The sequence below is a fragment of the Ovis aries genome, chromosome 12 (assembly GCF_016772045.2).
Source record: "Ovis aries strain OAR_USU_Benz2616 breed Rambouillet chromosome 12, ARS-UI_Ramb_v3.0, whole genome shotgun sequence".
NCBI lineage: Eukaryota > Metazoa > Chordata > Mammalia > Artiodactyla > Bovidae > Ovis > Ovis aries.
This window is the reverse complement of record NC_056065.1, coordinates 40,625,711-40,641,162: the sequence shown is the minus strand read 5'-3', so window position 1 is coordinate 40,641,162 and position 15,452 is coordinate 40,625,711. Positions and strand designations below refer to the sequence as shown.

At 42.5% G+C, this 15,452-nt stretch overlaps 1 protein-coding gene across 15 annotated transcripts in view; it reads left to right on the top strand.

The window, feature by feature from the left end:
• VPS13D (vacuolar protein sorting 13 homolog D) overlaps positions 1-15,452 on the top strand; it is a 267,380-nt gene that overhangs the window by 93,381 nt on the left and 158,547 nt on the right. For 8 of the 15 annotated variants that reach the window (XR_009595826.1, XM_042257230.1, XM_042257228.1 and 5 more), the window contains 7 exons: positions 2,124-2,246; positions 4,607-4,681; positions 8,092-8,197; positions 9,345-9,497; positions 11,590-11,725; positions 13,045-13,092; positions 15,251-15,401. Coding sequence is in view for 14 of the 15 variants with exons in the window: in XM_042257230.1 (XP_042113164.1) it covers positions 2,124-2,246; positions 4,607-4,681; positions 8,092-8,197; positions 9,345-9,497; positions 11,590-11,725; positions 13,045-13,092; positions 15,251-15,401 (792 nt within the window). In the remaining variant the exon portion in view is untranslated. The remainder of the gene's footprint in view (positions 1-2,123; positions 2,247-4,606; positions 4,682-8,091; positions 8,198-9,344; positions 9,498-11,589; positions 11,726-13,044; positions 13,093-15,250; positions 15,402-15,452) is intronic. The other 7 variants (XM_042257233.1, XM_060396483.1, XM_042257231.1 and 4 more) reach the window with 3 other exon arrangements.

Genomic DNA, 15,452 nt, shown 5'->3' with positions numbered 1-15,452 from the left:
TGGGCCTGTACCAGACATCGCTTACTCCTCACAGCTGCTTTCTTGATAAACCCTAACTTGGCTTCATGGTGCTCCTTACCTCATTGCTCCAGAAGTAGCATCCTATGCTGGTGCTCTTGGTGCTTAAGCAAGAGCTTAGACCATGTGGGAAATACCCATGTCCATGATGAAGTTTCTCCCCATGATGCTTGGCCACTGGGGTTTATTAAATGTCCTGGAAGTGAGTTTAGATTCATTTCTCTCACACTATTCACTGAATAATTCTTGAAATGTATGATTTTGATTGTCTTTAGAGCAACGTCAGTTGTCTGTGCTGTTTCTCATCAATTATCGCGTTGATATAACTCTAAAAATCACCGGGTTAACGGGTTGTCAAGCTAATGGCATGAGCTCTGAAAGTGTCTTTGACAATATTGAAATGTACACTCCTGGATTCAATGTATTGAGTCAGAATCTTGTCCCTATACTTGTCCTTATATCAGAAGAATAGTAACATTATCACACAGTGAGATAGTACCTTTGTTCACCATGAAACTTACTCACTGTTTGAATTACTGATCTGTAGGCTCTGATTTTTGGTAACACTGTAGTGTCTGAGTGATAGTAACACATGCTACAGTTGTGCCTCAGAATCCAAAGGGATTGGTTCCAGCACCACACTCCCTACCCCTCACCTCCCCTGCCCCCATCCACATCTGTGACTGCTCAAGTCCCTTGTGTAAAATGGCCTAGTGCAGTGAATATGGTTGGCCCTCTGTATCTGCCTGCAGAGCCCACAGATATGGAGGGCAGACTGTTCTGCAAATCTGTGAACTTTGTTCAGGGTATGTGTTAGGTTGAGTCTCATACAATATCCATTGTCTTATTCCATGTCAGAGTTAAGAGAATGTGTAGTGAAACGGGACCAGACGTTTATTGATTCCTAAGTTTTAAAAACAGTTTTACATTTGTAGGTTTCATTAATATCAGCAATGTAATGGTAAATAGATCTCATGATTCTTCTATATTATTTTGGCTTTTCTGTTCTTTCTTATATAATCTGTTCATCTGGAAGTGTAGATAAAGTTTGGGACAGTGTTTTGAAAAGCCATGGTAAATAAGAGCTTACCTCAAACAAAAGAGTTATATTGATATATTTCTTATGATTATCTAATTAAAAATATCCTCTAAAAAGCATTCTTGTCATTGGTAAAGCTATTTTATTTTTTTAACCTTTAATTCCTTATTTCTAAAATTGTGCTGAAACCCAGAAACATTGCTGTGACCTCTTAGTGTTTAAAGAAATATAGTTTCTGTAGCCAAATACTGGAGCTGAAGACCAGAAACTAATCATCCTTGTTTAAATAGTGTGATATTTTAATTAGTAAAGAAGGTCTTTATCCAAGTGTGGTGTGTAATAACTTTGTTAACCTGCTGTTCCGGTTATAATTATCCTGTTGAAAAAGTAAAGCCACTTCCGGAGAACTGTCAGCTGGATTTCAGCCTCCTGAGTTTGGTGGCCTCCTAGCTGGTCTTTCTGCCTCCAAACCCTGCCCCTTACCATGGCATGCCATGCTCTTCACAAAGCAAGTTGTTCTCTTTTCTAGACTTCTTTGCTATGTCCCTTATACCCCAGCATGTTATACCAGAGTCACACCACAGTATTCTGTGTTCCCTAAATGTGACGTGTGCTTTCACATCTTAAAGTCTTTACATGTGCTGTTCTTTCTGCCTGGAATATCCTGTCTAGTCCTATTGGTAACCCTCCCTGCTTCAAGACCCATAACAAAGGTCCTCACGTCTCTGGTGATTGCCATGCACTTGGCTGTGTTGTTCCTCCACTTCTCCAACGCAGAATAAACCTTCCCCTGTTACAAGTTCCCATAGCACTTTGTTTGTATTTTTCTTTTATCTCCTTTCACAGTATGGGGTAGTTTTGTGGTGATGGTTGTTTTTGCTAATGTTCATTTCTTCCAGTGGAGCATGAGGTTCCTTAGGGAACCAGTTTTCTCAGAGTCCAGCATAGGGCCCCCCATTTAGGCAGGCATTCGATAAAAGCTTGTTTTGCTGAATTGAATTGATCTGACTTGAACTCTCAATCTTTACCATTTGTGTTCTCCATGTCCTTGGGGAATTTTTCCTAGACCAATACATAAGTACCAAGGAATCGTGGATGGCAGATTACTGTAAACAGGACAAGGAAGTAGACCCCACCCCATCTGAAGACTGGATGGGCTCATCAGTGGATCCTCCATGCTTTGGACAAAGTAAGGTTTTTCTCTGCACATGTCTGACTAAATCACCTTTGACCTACACAGCCATGTTTCAGTGAGAAATTCAAATAGAACCATCATTTTCTATGGAAAAACCTACAGGAAATTCCAATTGCCTTCTACAACTGTTTTATTCTGTGGAAGGGACTTTTTTTTTTTCTGGCTGAACTTTTCCTCTCACCTCTCATTCCACCGTTGTGGGAGGAGAAGGACCTGCCGTGTGCCATTCCTGAATTCCGGTCACGTGGCGCATGAACTGGGGCACCTGAAAATGCACTGGGGCAGCCATTTGTCAGTTTGTGTTTTGCTCAGCAGAACAAACTGGACTTTGGGCCTGAATTTTGAAGAACATCTTTTCAGGTGTCTAAATCTAAAGATTAGAGAGTTTGGATATTCTTGAAGAGAGGGAGGGCGGGCTCCCACGTGGAAGCAATTGTTTCATGGTGGGGGGCGGTGGGGGGCTGTACTATAAAGGAGAAGAGAATTGAATGCCCAGCCTCTGAACGATAGAGAAGTCAGTGTGTTCTCTGTTAACAATGTTTTCTTTCCTTATTTAACGCTTCCCCATGGAGCTCTGATTTCCTCCGAGCTGGGGAGGTTGTGATGGCCAACGGCATGGTCCTTGGTTGTTCCACAAGCCATTGTCATCCAAATTCAACTCAGCCCCAGCTCTTTCAGTGTGGTTTCTTTGGGGAGTCTTGGCCGGACTTCACATAGCTCATGAATACGTAACTATTCCATCTGGTCTGCAAACGTGTCACGGGAAGATGGATTTTCTTAGTGTACGAAGTATTTGAACTGGTTCTTCTCTCCTCAGGGTGTATAAATGGATTTTCTATCTGCCTTGTACTTCTTGAAGGAGGAACAAGGCCACGTCAGCTCTGTTTGCTCTGTGTGTTCCCAGGCTGTTGCTTCTGAGTCTCAAGGCCATTGCTTGGAAGCCAGGGCTTCTCAGATATCATCAGTTTCAATTCTAGCTCCTCCTCTGACCTTCCCTATTTGTGTGTTGAGAGAATGTAATGGAGTCTACCCAGAAGGCTCTAAATAATCTTTGTAATATGTAATGTGTCCTAAAGAGTGTGTTTCTAAAAACATTATTCATGCAGAGGGATCTTAAATCCAGACTCAGTGCAAACACTAAGAAGGCTGAATCTTTAGGATTTTGATGAAGGACTTTCTTTTGTCCCTCTCTCACCTTTTATTTTAACATCTCCTCCTTCTTTATAGTTAATAAGCTACCGTATGGTAAATGCCTGTGCTAAATTAAGGCTAGATTTTTATTTACTTATGGATTTTTGTGGTTACTTAGGCTTATAAAGTTTTAATGTATCTTTTTAATTAGGCATGAGTGAACATACCTAAATTTCCAAACTCTCTTCTTATTTAGACTTCTTGGATGATAGAATAGCAAGTGGGATTGTATGCTTCTACTAGGCCTGCTAAAGTAATTGTTGGGCATTTGTTTCCAACGTCAGTCGGTTTGGATCTTGTTGAAAAATCACAAACCTTCAGCTCTTACTCTGGAATATTTAGTAATGATCCCCCCCAGATTTGTGCATTTTATTCAGGCCAGCTTCAAAATAAGCCGTTGAACTAGAGGTTCTTAATATGAAGTTCAGCCTAAGGGAGCCACTGATTTCTTACTGTTTCTTTGGCTGGGAAAGAAAATAATGGCTTCTTTTTGGACATTATCATTGGCTTTGCTCAGTAAGGGCTGAGATTCCGTAGGTAAACCTGGATGGCATGGCACCTTAATTCATTAGTTTTGTAATCAGGGACCTTTTATGGAAATGTTAAAAAAAACATGTTCTAGAAATGTTCATGGTTAACATGTAATGTAAGTAAGACCATGACATAACTCCTCAGCTGAGACTATAGCCTTGGAATACAGGCTGATTATTCCTCTTGAATTTTTGAGACCTGTGGGGGGCTAGCATTCTACTGCTACCACCGTTTCCAATTGGAGCGGAGCAGCTCCCACTAAAATCTGTACTGCTTGTTCTTGGTAACTTTTCTATGCCGTGTGAGAACAAGCATGCTTTAAATTAAAAATCCTCAAAAGGCTGGTCATTCTGTTCCAAGTGAATGTGAGTACATTTTCTTTCCCCAACAGAGAAAAAAAGGAGCATGCTCTGTTGACACAGGCTCCATAGTAAAAGCCAGCATTAAAGCTGTCTGGTTCACCTCATCAAGTGCCTCGTGAGCGCCTAGTGATCACCAAAGGAATGAGCCAATAAGTGCATGATGCTTGCTGTGTTTGTAATGTACACTGTTTGCGCTAATGTTTCGGAGACGAATCTTCTTTTTCGCTGTATTGGTTCTCACCCTCTAACTTTGTCTCTCCTGTCTACCAGGCCTCCCCCTTGTCTACCTTAGAACTAGGAGTACAGCCAGTCTGACTAACCTAGAGCACCAGATCTATGCTAGAGGTACAGTACAGCCAAGCGAGGGCTTGCTTTATTTTCCTGTTTCAAGAACTGCCTTGTACATCTTATTTTCTGTGAACACGGGAGCCAAATGGGGGTATACCCAGTTATGAGTACTTTGTTTGAGTAACAGGAAAGATCATTTCCAACTAATGGACAAAGTGCCGTCTTGTATTAGAAGGAAGTGACACGCTGATTCTTATTCTGTCTCTTGCGTCTGCTTTTTAACCTTTAGTGGAAATGAAATCAACTCCACAGTGTATGATGCAGAAACATCCAGTGTCAGTTAGAGGTGAGGTCTATACTGAAAATCAAGACAACTGTCCTCCATCAAGCCCTGCAGCAAGTCTTTGTTTATAGGCTACTCTGTGAATGTTTATTCTCATGGTAATGCAAAGGGCGGTGTGGAGTAGGAGCTATGATGATCAGGAATGGAGCTCAGAAAAAAATTTCCAGCAAATAATTGCTTAGACAAAAAACTTAATTTCCTTAGAAATGAATTGAGGTTCTTAGGAGGTAGAAAAAAGAATGTTCTTTGTTTCTATCTCTGATCCTTTAAGGGTTCTTGAGAATTTGACTGGTAAGTAAATATGAGAGGCAGACATCATAAACTTCAAGGAATTAGAATCCCAAAATGTTCAGTTCTTCTTTTGTGTGAAGGAGTGCAGTTTAATGTGAATGATTTATGTTTGTCCTTGGCTACCACCACCAGATCCTGGGTCATAGTGTATTTTGTAAAAATATACCTTTTGAGCTTCATCTACTAGGAGTTCAGAACAGGGATATTAGTAAATGAGGGCAGTACTATGATTTTTTCCTGAAAGGTTTTGCTAGGATTGATGTTCGTGAAGAGGGCTCCCAAAGCCCAGGCTTGATTCTTCATTGTTTCATGAATTTATACTTCTAAGTTTTTCTTTATCTGTTATTTCATCTTTTGGGCTAAGCAGAGCATTATTCCTGTGTAGTCCATGGGGACAAAAGCTCAGAGAGACTAAGTAATTTGCCTCCATTCACATGAGAGGCCTGGGACTTTATTTCTCATGATTTACAAGCCAGGTCCTTTCTCATAGGCTGAGCTGCATACAGAGCATTAGAACCTGCACTGTGTATAATGGTCACATTTCCCTGGGGATCAGGTCCACAGGGCAGACATTGCCTCAGCTGGAGCTATTTAAACTAAACGTGGACGTGAGGAGCTTGGGGTTCTTTCAGCCTGTGAACCAATTAGGTCTGGTCACCAAAGGAGGTTTCTGAGGCCACCAGGGAATCCTGTTCTCTTTGGTGAGCCCCCCAAAGAGGGGGGCTTTTGTCCTGTGGCGCTATGCCCAAGCCAGGTACACAGCTGATCTGGACTCTAAGTGTGGAAGATGTCCGCTCCTTCCCCTGTGAGTTTAGACTTGTGAGCCTCTCCACGTATTTTTATCCTCAGTGAGGCAGGCTGTTGAAGTCTCTGCGGGTATGTGCAATCCACACAATCAGCTTGGGGACCTTAGCAGTGTGCCTACCTAGGCTATTTAATTTCACAGCCATATACTCGTGAATACCTTTATATGGGTTCCTAGCACTTTATTCCATGTTACAGTGTGATCAAAGCTATTTGCCACCTGTTCTTTTTAAATCTAATTTGCAAATGGAAACTTAGCGTCTGGCTCACAGTGGGATATGAAAGCACATCTGGCTTCTTTTCCTCCTGGGCCCTTTATCTCCTTCAGTAAAGCTGCTCTCTGGCTCAAGGAGAGGGAGGTTCCTTTCAAGGTGCCACAGTGAGTACTGTTTACCCTGCTGACAGCTCTTAAATTTTTTACTCCCCCTCTGCTCTTGTCAGCAGCCTCACAGCTACTCCTTAATTTTCAACTTGTTGAACACTTGATTTTTTTTTTTTTTAAATCAAGCCTTGGGAACTAAGTGAGGCCATTGGGATGAGAAATGAGCATATTCTAGGTGGAGATTATATTTAGATGCATTTGGGGTGTCTCTAAAAAGCTAACCACTAAGTTGTGGGAACACGCTGGAGCCTACTCACTTAACTTAGACTCCCCTGAGCCGTTCTTACCAGAACAGAACTTGTCTTAACCTGAAATGGCTTGTTGTGGCGTGTGTAGAGCACTAACTTCTGAAAACTTGAGAAGCTACAAAGGGAAAAGGAAACAGTAGTTACTTTTCAGAAGATGTGACACTGACTTAACCCTACTGCCCCTGTGCCGTACGCGAGAGGTGGGAAAGGCAGGCTTTGGTGGGGTTGGCCTTCTTGATTTTGCTGGCCGGAAACACATGGTCCTAGAAGATGAATTGAATTTTGCTGTAGTCTTCTCAGCCGGCAACTGCAGGCACCTCCAGCTGTCATTTTCTCCACAGCTGCAGACCACTTGGATCCTGGTCTTCCGAGGGCTGTCTTTGTGCTTTAAAACCAGAACAGAGTAAGACTGGGCCTCGCCGGTTTTTGTAGGCCGGGTGTGTGTTGCTGAGCACGTCAGCCTGGAGGCTCCTGGGCTGCTGCTGCCTTCGTAGTTCCTGCTCCCACTTCGCTCTTTCTTCGTGCGGCCAGTAGAGGGAGCACAGGCCCCAGTAGGAGCCAGGGCCTGTGCTCCCAGGAGTGCGCAGCAGGCCGCAAGGGCACCGGAGAGCCTTCCTCAGTCTGTTTCCAGTGTTCATCATCAGGTCCAGCTCCCCCTAGAATTGGCTCATATGGATCAGTGTTTCTCTCCAGTTTCCCCAATTAGAAGCTGCTTTGTGAAGGAAACCATATTTTGTGTTCCTCTTGGCATCTCCATAGAACCTGCCTAATACAGATGGTGAGGATATCTGTGCCAGAAAAATGAGCTAAAAACTTCACTTAAATAGCTTTGGGATAGTTATCTTTTTGAACTTCCAGAGAGGAAAGCCCACAACTGCATATGTAAGAGAACAGGAAAGGATGTTTTTATTTTTTTATAAATGTGCTTAGTATGACTCAAGGGTAACTGTTATACAGAAGAGAGCTTCCTGAAAGTACAAGTGTTTTGGACAAAGTGATACAAGTACACGTGTTCTGTCTTGCTGCAGTTCAGGTTATCCATTTAGAATGGCTTTCTTGGAAGCAGTGGAGGTTCATGTCTGTCTGTCTTGATGCCAGCCGTGTTAGGTCTAATGCCTTCTCCTGAGTTACGGCCCATAAGAATCACGGGAGAATTGTGAGGTGAGACTTGTCAACCGTCACAGTCAGTTGTTGGGGGACTGAGTCATCTCATAGTAGGTGGCAGAGTACATGGAGATGTCCTGCTTGGCCTGTCAGCACACCTGTGGTGCTTCGTTCTTTTTTCTCTCCACTATCAGCCTCTGCACAAGAGGCCATGGTGGGCACTGCCTCCAGGTGTGGGGAGGGTCTCTGCTGCACAGATCAGGGCGTGCGCTAACATCCTTCTGTTTGCTCACAGCAGAGATGAAAGCCCCTAAGCGCCGGCAGCCGTTTGTCCCTTTTGCTCTGAGGAATCATACAGGCTGTACTTTGTGGTTTGCCACCCTGACCACCACGCCCACCAGGTAAGGAACACGGGATCTGTCACCCGGTGCCATCTCTATCACCGCAGGCTCCTGACCACCACGCCCACCAGGTAAGGAACACGGGATCTGTCACCCGGTGCCATCTCTATCACCGCAGGCTCCTGTGTACCAACCCGGCAGAGCAAGGCGGGCCCTCCGTGAGGCTCTTAGGATCCATTGCATTTGAATCAATAATGTGCTGTCTTGCTGAGACTTATGATGGAGGTTCTGGTTTTACATAGAGTCTGTAGTCAGAGAAGTAGATCTTGACTCTGAAATATCCAAACTGTGATCTTGATCCTGGCATCCATTGTTTTTAAAGTAAAAGTTGAGCAGTTTAAGGATGTGAAAGAAAAGTCACTCCATCCTTTCTCCTTGGTCTTCATTTCTACTTCCCCCTTTAAGAGAAGCTGTATGCTATTATGAAATCAAATGTTTTGCCCATTTTTCTTCCAAAACTGCCTGAAAATACCTCTCACATCCCTCACCTCTACCCCGAATTATCTTCCAAACCTGCAGCACACTTGAGTCTAGGTGGAACTGGGTAGAGTTGGGAGAACAAATGAGTTCACCTAAACCAAGTGAGAAGGCTCTCTAACAACTTTCTGCCGATTTAGACCTTGGTTCAGCTTTCCAAATGCAGGCCTATCTTCCCAGTTTAGTAGTGAAGTATATGAAATGAGGACCAGAATCAGTTGATTTGAGAATGTATTTCTCCTGCCTCCACCAAGTATGGTAGTGCTCCAGAAGAAACTTTTTTTTTTTAAGTCACTTTTTAGTTAATAGTCACTTAAAAAAAAAGTCACTTAAATATTGGGTTGGCCAAGAAATTCATTCAGGTTTTCTAATACTATAGTTAAAAGTCACAACTAGCTTACATAACCCCTAGGGTACCAGACTCTACTGCTGGCAGCAGGTGATTCTGCAGTGATTGCTTTCCAGCTATTTGTAAAGTTTCAAATGTTGTGATTGGTTATGAAGTTAACTTGAGTTATTGACCTTTAAGGTCCTCTTTTGCAGCCAGGTTATATGGCCTTATTGCTACAAATTGCATCCTGAGAGGGTTTCTGCTTCCAGCCCTGAGTTCTGGGTGAGAGGGAGGTGGAGAGAAAGAGAGACTAGCTGATACCGTCTGCTTTGGTTCCAGGGCTGCACTGTCTCACAGCGGGAGTCCAGGGGTGGTTCCGGAAGGGAACGGGACACTTCTTGATGATGCTCACAATGTTAGCGAGTGGCGAGAAGTCCTGACGGGTGAAGAGATTCCCTTTGAATTTGAAGCAAGAGGAAAGCTAAGACACAGGTAAAACGTGGTTTTTTTTTTGCCTCAAAAAAAAGGGGGGGATATATATATATATATATATATATATATATAAATAATTGTCCCAGTTTTGCCTCTTCACTTTCCTTTGTTAATGACTTTAATGATTTATTTTTAAAAGGCATTTAGAAAACCAGTGTTTCCTTTTTTAAAAAATATAATGACTATTTGGGAATACATTTCTTTCCATCAGTTATCCCTTTATTTGACATGTGAGGTGGTAACTGGTATGTTCCATGTAACTACTTTTGAAGCATAGACAGATCATTGCTCTCCAGTTCATTGCATCCTAGCTGGTTTTCATGATGGAGTGGTGACATGGTCTTATGAAAAACATTATCAAAGCACAGTGAGTTTTAAGCTACACATGTACCCTTTCAACAAGCAGATGGTTTTAGGAAGCAAAGCCGGTTTTTTCTTAATATTTACTTATTTGGCTGTGTCAAACCTTAGCTGTGGCACGAGGGATCCTCACTGTGTCATGTGGGGTCTTCGTTATGGTGCATGGACTCTCTAGTTGCGAGGCTCAGGCTCTCGAGTGTGTGGGTTCAGTCGTTGAGGCTTATGGGTTTCGTTGCTCCATAGCATGAGGGATCTTAGTTCCAAGACCGGGGTGAGACGCATGTCCCCTGCATTGGAAGGATTCTTAACCGGTGGACCCCCAGGGAAGCTGCATAAGATACTCTCATTCTAAGAATAACTCACTTAGGGAGACTACTTGATGCACTTGATGCACTCAAGGCCACCAGCCGAAGGCTGGGAATAAATGCGAAAGAACATTGTGCCTGGTAACCGACAGGCTGTAAAATGTATAATAAAATGTTCTTTTACTTGCCAACGTTTTTAAGTAGAAGGGCTGTCTGGTGGATACTGAACAGTTAAGATTTGAGCGTTTGCGCCTCAACATCTAAAATTTCAGAGACTGGCTTCAGCCTTCTGTGGTCACATGTGTTCTTGGTGCGTTGATTCTTTGTATGCAGACGTGCTGCTCAGACACTTCTTCCTTCCATATAGCTCTGCGCCTGTGCACATTACTCCCTAATGGCAAGAGTTCTGAACTTGGGTGCCTCCAGTGATTTTTAGGAAAAAAACAGTTTATAAAAAAAAAATCTCTGCGCTGGGCACATGTACCTGGAAACCATGTTAGAATTTCCAGGGAAGAGTGGTGAGCATTTTTCTGTTCCACAGAGTTCCTGGAGAAGCTAATTATAGAACCATTCGCTGTATTTCTTAATAAGCACTGCCTCTGTTGTAGGAGCGGTTTGGCTTTTTTGTCATTTCCGTTTCCATGTTTTGTAACTCATTTCAAGTCCCACCTTTCTGCTTGAATTCATTGAAATAAATGCCTTCTCTGGCGTTTCCCCCTTTGGCATCCTGTCCCCCACTCCCTGCCTCCCTCCCCTCTTCCCTTCCTGTCAGCCTCGAGTCCAATTCCTCATTTCAGGCTTCTGGCTTGAATTAGGCAGAATCTAAAATAGAATTAAATGTGCAATTTCCTCCCGTTCCTCCTGTTCTGCCCACTGCCTTCTGCTGCAGTTTCAGCAGAGCGCTTTAGCCCTAAAACCCTGCGGGCTCTGTGTCTCATTACCCTGTCTGTAAGCTTCTAGGACTGAAGCCCAGTGACTGAGTGTGGTTCTGAGAGAAGCTGGAGATTCCACAAAAGAACCAAGGAGAAAATGTCGTTTTAGGCATTTCCAAGAGTGTGGTTGTGTGATTACATTGCTAGTGCAGCATTTTCACTACCCTACTGTCCCACTTTTAGCTGATGTTATCATTTCATAAAGGTTCAAGTGTAGGGGTGGGTGGAAAACAGACCTGAGCTAGTTCATCTGGTTTGTACAGAGGGAGGGCAGTTGCCACTCTTACTCAAGCTCTGTACATCTTGCAGTTTTGTTTTAAGCATAAGACACAGTTAAAAATATCCTCTTGATTTCCCTTGCATTAGGTAATCACCAAAAAGTTTGGCCAGCTGGGTTTTTATGTCATTATGCAGTAAATCCGATTTCAGGCTTTGCTTCTACTCCTCCCTTGATAGGATTGTGCTTAATGTCTTTTTCCGTGTTCTGCCTGACAGACACACCCATGACCTCCGGATCCATCAGCTGCAAGTAAGAGTGAATGGCTGGGAGCAAGTGAGCCCAGTGTCTGTGGACAAAGTCGGGACCTTTTTCCGATACGCTGCACCAGATAAGAATTCCTCGTCCTCTACGGTGTGTGGCTGTGGCAAGGGTGTTCAGTGGCAGGGTTGTGCCTTGGCCACACACCCTCAAAGCCAGGCAGTCAGACAGGCCTGTAGTAGCCTTGCTCTAGTGAAATCTTATTTCTTCTTTTAACTTTTAATTTTATATTGGAGTATAGCCTGATTGACAATGTTGTAATAGTTTTAGGTGACAGCAGAATGACTCAGCCATACATTTCCATTCTCCCCCAAACTCCCCTCCTATCGAGGCTGTCATATAACACTGAGCAGAGTTCCCTGTGCTATACAGTGGGGTCCTTGTTGGCTATCCATTGTAAATGAAACTTTCTCGTTCTTTGTTTTTCTTAGCGCTGGGAAGAATACCCAAGATTATTTTGGGTCAGTCATAGGCGCTGATAATCACCATATAGATAAGCCAGCCAGTGGTTAGTTTTAGTAGAAAAACAGGACCTAAAATTGGCATCAACACATATTACCCTACCTGTGCAACTCCATTTTATCCTCACCTAAACCAATTGGCAATTTACAAGCTTGCCAAACATACATTGTCTTTATTCCACATATCATTATGCTTCCTTTATATTCTATCTTCACTACACTTTAATGAGGCTACTCCTTGATCCTTCTAGCTCTGTGTCTCCAAATTCTCCTCTCTGGCATAAAGACGGATGTCCGTTGTTGTTTATTTTCTGGTCACACATCCTCTTACATACCCTGGCCCTGATTTTACCCAGCTGTAGTTCTAGAGGTTGGAGGCCAGCCTGGAGAATGCAGCATTCCTGACCAGAATGTGCAGGTGGAGGCTGACATCCCAGCTGATAGGACCACCGTGGGTACTCTTGCCAGACAGTCATACTTCGAGGGGTAATGGTGTTCCTTGTTGAGTAGCCAGTGGTGACTAGGAAAGCACAGATTTGCAGAGATGTGGGAGCTTTCCTCATGCTCGCTTGCTTCATGAAATATGTTCTTGAAAGACACTGATGTTTTCACGGTCCGTCTCGTGCCCCAAGTTTCTTAGAAAAAGAAGCTTTCTTTCAAGATTACTTTTTTCTGCCCAAGTTCACATCTAGGAACAAAAGGACCAATTCCCCCCAGAGACACCTTTCTATTGTCTTGATGTATCCTGGAGAATTTTGTGTATATTGAATGATTGTAAAAGGAATATTGTTTTTCATATCTTCCAAGATGCTTTTTCTTCATAGTAGACCATACTTTACCCAGGAGTATTTATAAACATCGCCCTTGCAAACAACTCAAGTTGTCATTGAATTTAACGATGTCTGTGTCTTAGCTCTGTACTGATTCTTTGACTTTGGGGATCTTTCTTAGATCGGCAGCCCGAGCAGCAGGACAAATATTATCCATCCCCAAGTTTATGTGAGTATGATTTTTCTGTATCACTGTGTTTACTGAATGCACACATAGCTCCTGATGACCGCTGGACTCTGTGGTTGGAATTTATCTTTTTCATTTTCTGTTAATGATTTCCTTCCTTTTAAAAGAACTTGCAAGGAAATGTTTTCACCTAACTTGGTATGTGAGACTGAATATTATAGGGAAGGAGGGAAAAAGGGCAAATGGTTTGGTCCAAGGTCTCTTTTTCTAAGTTAAATATAAATTAACCTTTGTACAGCTATATGTATTTTACAGGTTTTCCCCCAAAGGTCAACATGAAAGTAACTCAGAATGAAAAATAGTAAGCTTCCCTCCCCCATTTGATTTTTGAAACATCACCACAGGATGACATTAAAAGGCTGTTTTGTGGTTTTTGCTTGTAATTTCTTCTCCCTGAGGATAGTAAGTTTTAAAATGTGAAATTTCAGATAAGCATAGAGGCAACAAGATCCAGATTTAAGACAGTTGTTACTGGGCCCTCGTTCTCCCGGGCTTTGCTGGGCTGGGTCAGCAGAGGCTTTCATGATAATTGTGTCCTTTTGATAACACTCTAGGAGGCTGTACTCCACCTTAAATTTTTTTTTCTTTTTTAATTTAAAAAATTTATTTGTTTTTAATTGGAGGATAATTGCTTTACAATATTGTGTTGGTTTCTGCCATATCTCAACATGAATCAGCCATAGGTATATGTATGTCCCCTCCCTCTTGAACCTCCTTCCCAACCCGCATCCCATCCCACCCCTCTAGGTCATCACAGACACCAGGTTGAACTCCCAGTGTTACATAGCTCCTTCCCATTAGCTGTGTATTTATACATGGTAATGTACATGTTTCAGTGCTACTCTCTCCCTCTCCTGCCCTCGCTGTGTCATAAGTCTGCTCTCTGTGTCTGAGTCTCTATTCCTGCCCTGCGAATAGGTTCATCATATTAGGTTCTAGATATAATATGTGTTAATATACAATATTTGTTTTTCTCTTTCTGACTTACCTTACTCTGTATAACAGACTCTAGGTTCATCCACCTCACTAAAACTGACTCAAATGCAATCCTTTTTATGGCTGAGTAGTATTGCATTATATATATGTACTCCGGCTTCTTTATCCATCCCTCTGTCAACTAACATCTAGGTTGCTCCCACGTCCTGGCTCTTGTAAATAGTGCTGCAGTAAACATGAGGGTACGTTTATCTGTACTCTTCCTTTGCGTTGGAACTACCTGGAAGTTTTGATTTAAAACATGGATCTTTTCCTTCGGTTGTTTCTTAGGTTGGTTTTCACATAGTGTTTGTTTTAATGAAAAAACTAGCAGTATGGAAAGCTTAGCTGTCGTGTCGTTTATTTCTCCAATAAAAAAAAAAGCAGTATCAATATATTCTGAGTACTCAGAGTAATAGTTTTAAAAACCTTCTATTTTACCTAATGTGAAATTTTATATTTAAAAAAAAAACAAAACCCTAAATTCTTGGCACATGGTAGTGGCACAAAGTGTGTGTTAAATGTGTGCATGGATACATGAACACAAATAGGAAACAGTGGCTGCACCTATAAGATCAGAAATAGATCAGTTTCCTCTAGTATCTTGGATGGCATCATTGACTCAATGGATACTGAGCAAATCCCGGGTTTTAGTGAAGGACAGGAGGCCTGGCATGCTGCAGTCCATGGGGTCTCAAAGAGTTGGACACGACTGAGTGAGTGAACAGCTAGTACCTTGAGTTTTATGAACCTTGGTGTCCTGTTAAAAAAAAGTGATTATTGAGCAGAACTTAGATTATTATCATTGTGAAGAAGTTTTCTTTTAAAGTTCTTTGAAATCCAAATGTTGGCTTTTTATACGTATGTCAACAAACAGTGTATGGACATGTTGAGTAAATTTCATCACATTTAGGAAAAAAAGTTATTCTTCCTAGGAAAGGCATGCCAGTACAAATAGCTCTTCAGAATTGGCTGTTATAATAGTGGGTATTAAAGGATATTCACTCCTATTAAAGCAGAGTGGTTTTAGAGCTTAATGACTCATTTCACTGAAGATATATAGTCACAGTAAGATGCTTTATGTAGGCCTTCTGACCACTATTATTATACTTGGCGTGATTTTCAAATGCCACACTTTTTTTTATTATTTCTCTCTTTTCCATAGTTCTCTTCACTCCCACCCGTCCGGGTCGTCTTTGCAGTGACAATGGAAGGCAGTGCTCGGAAGGTGATCACCGTCCGATCAGCCCTCATTGTGAAGAACAGACTTGAGACGCCGATGGAACTGAGACTGGACAGCCCGTCAGCTCCAGACAGTGAGTTCTGACACTGCCTCCTTGTACCCTGAGCTGGACTTCGGGGTGGGA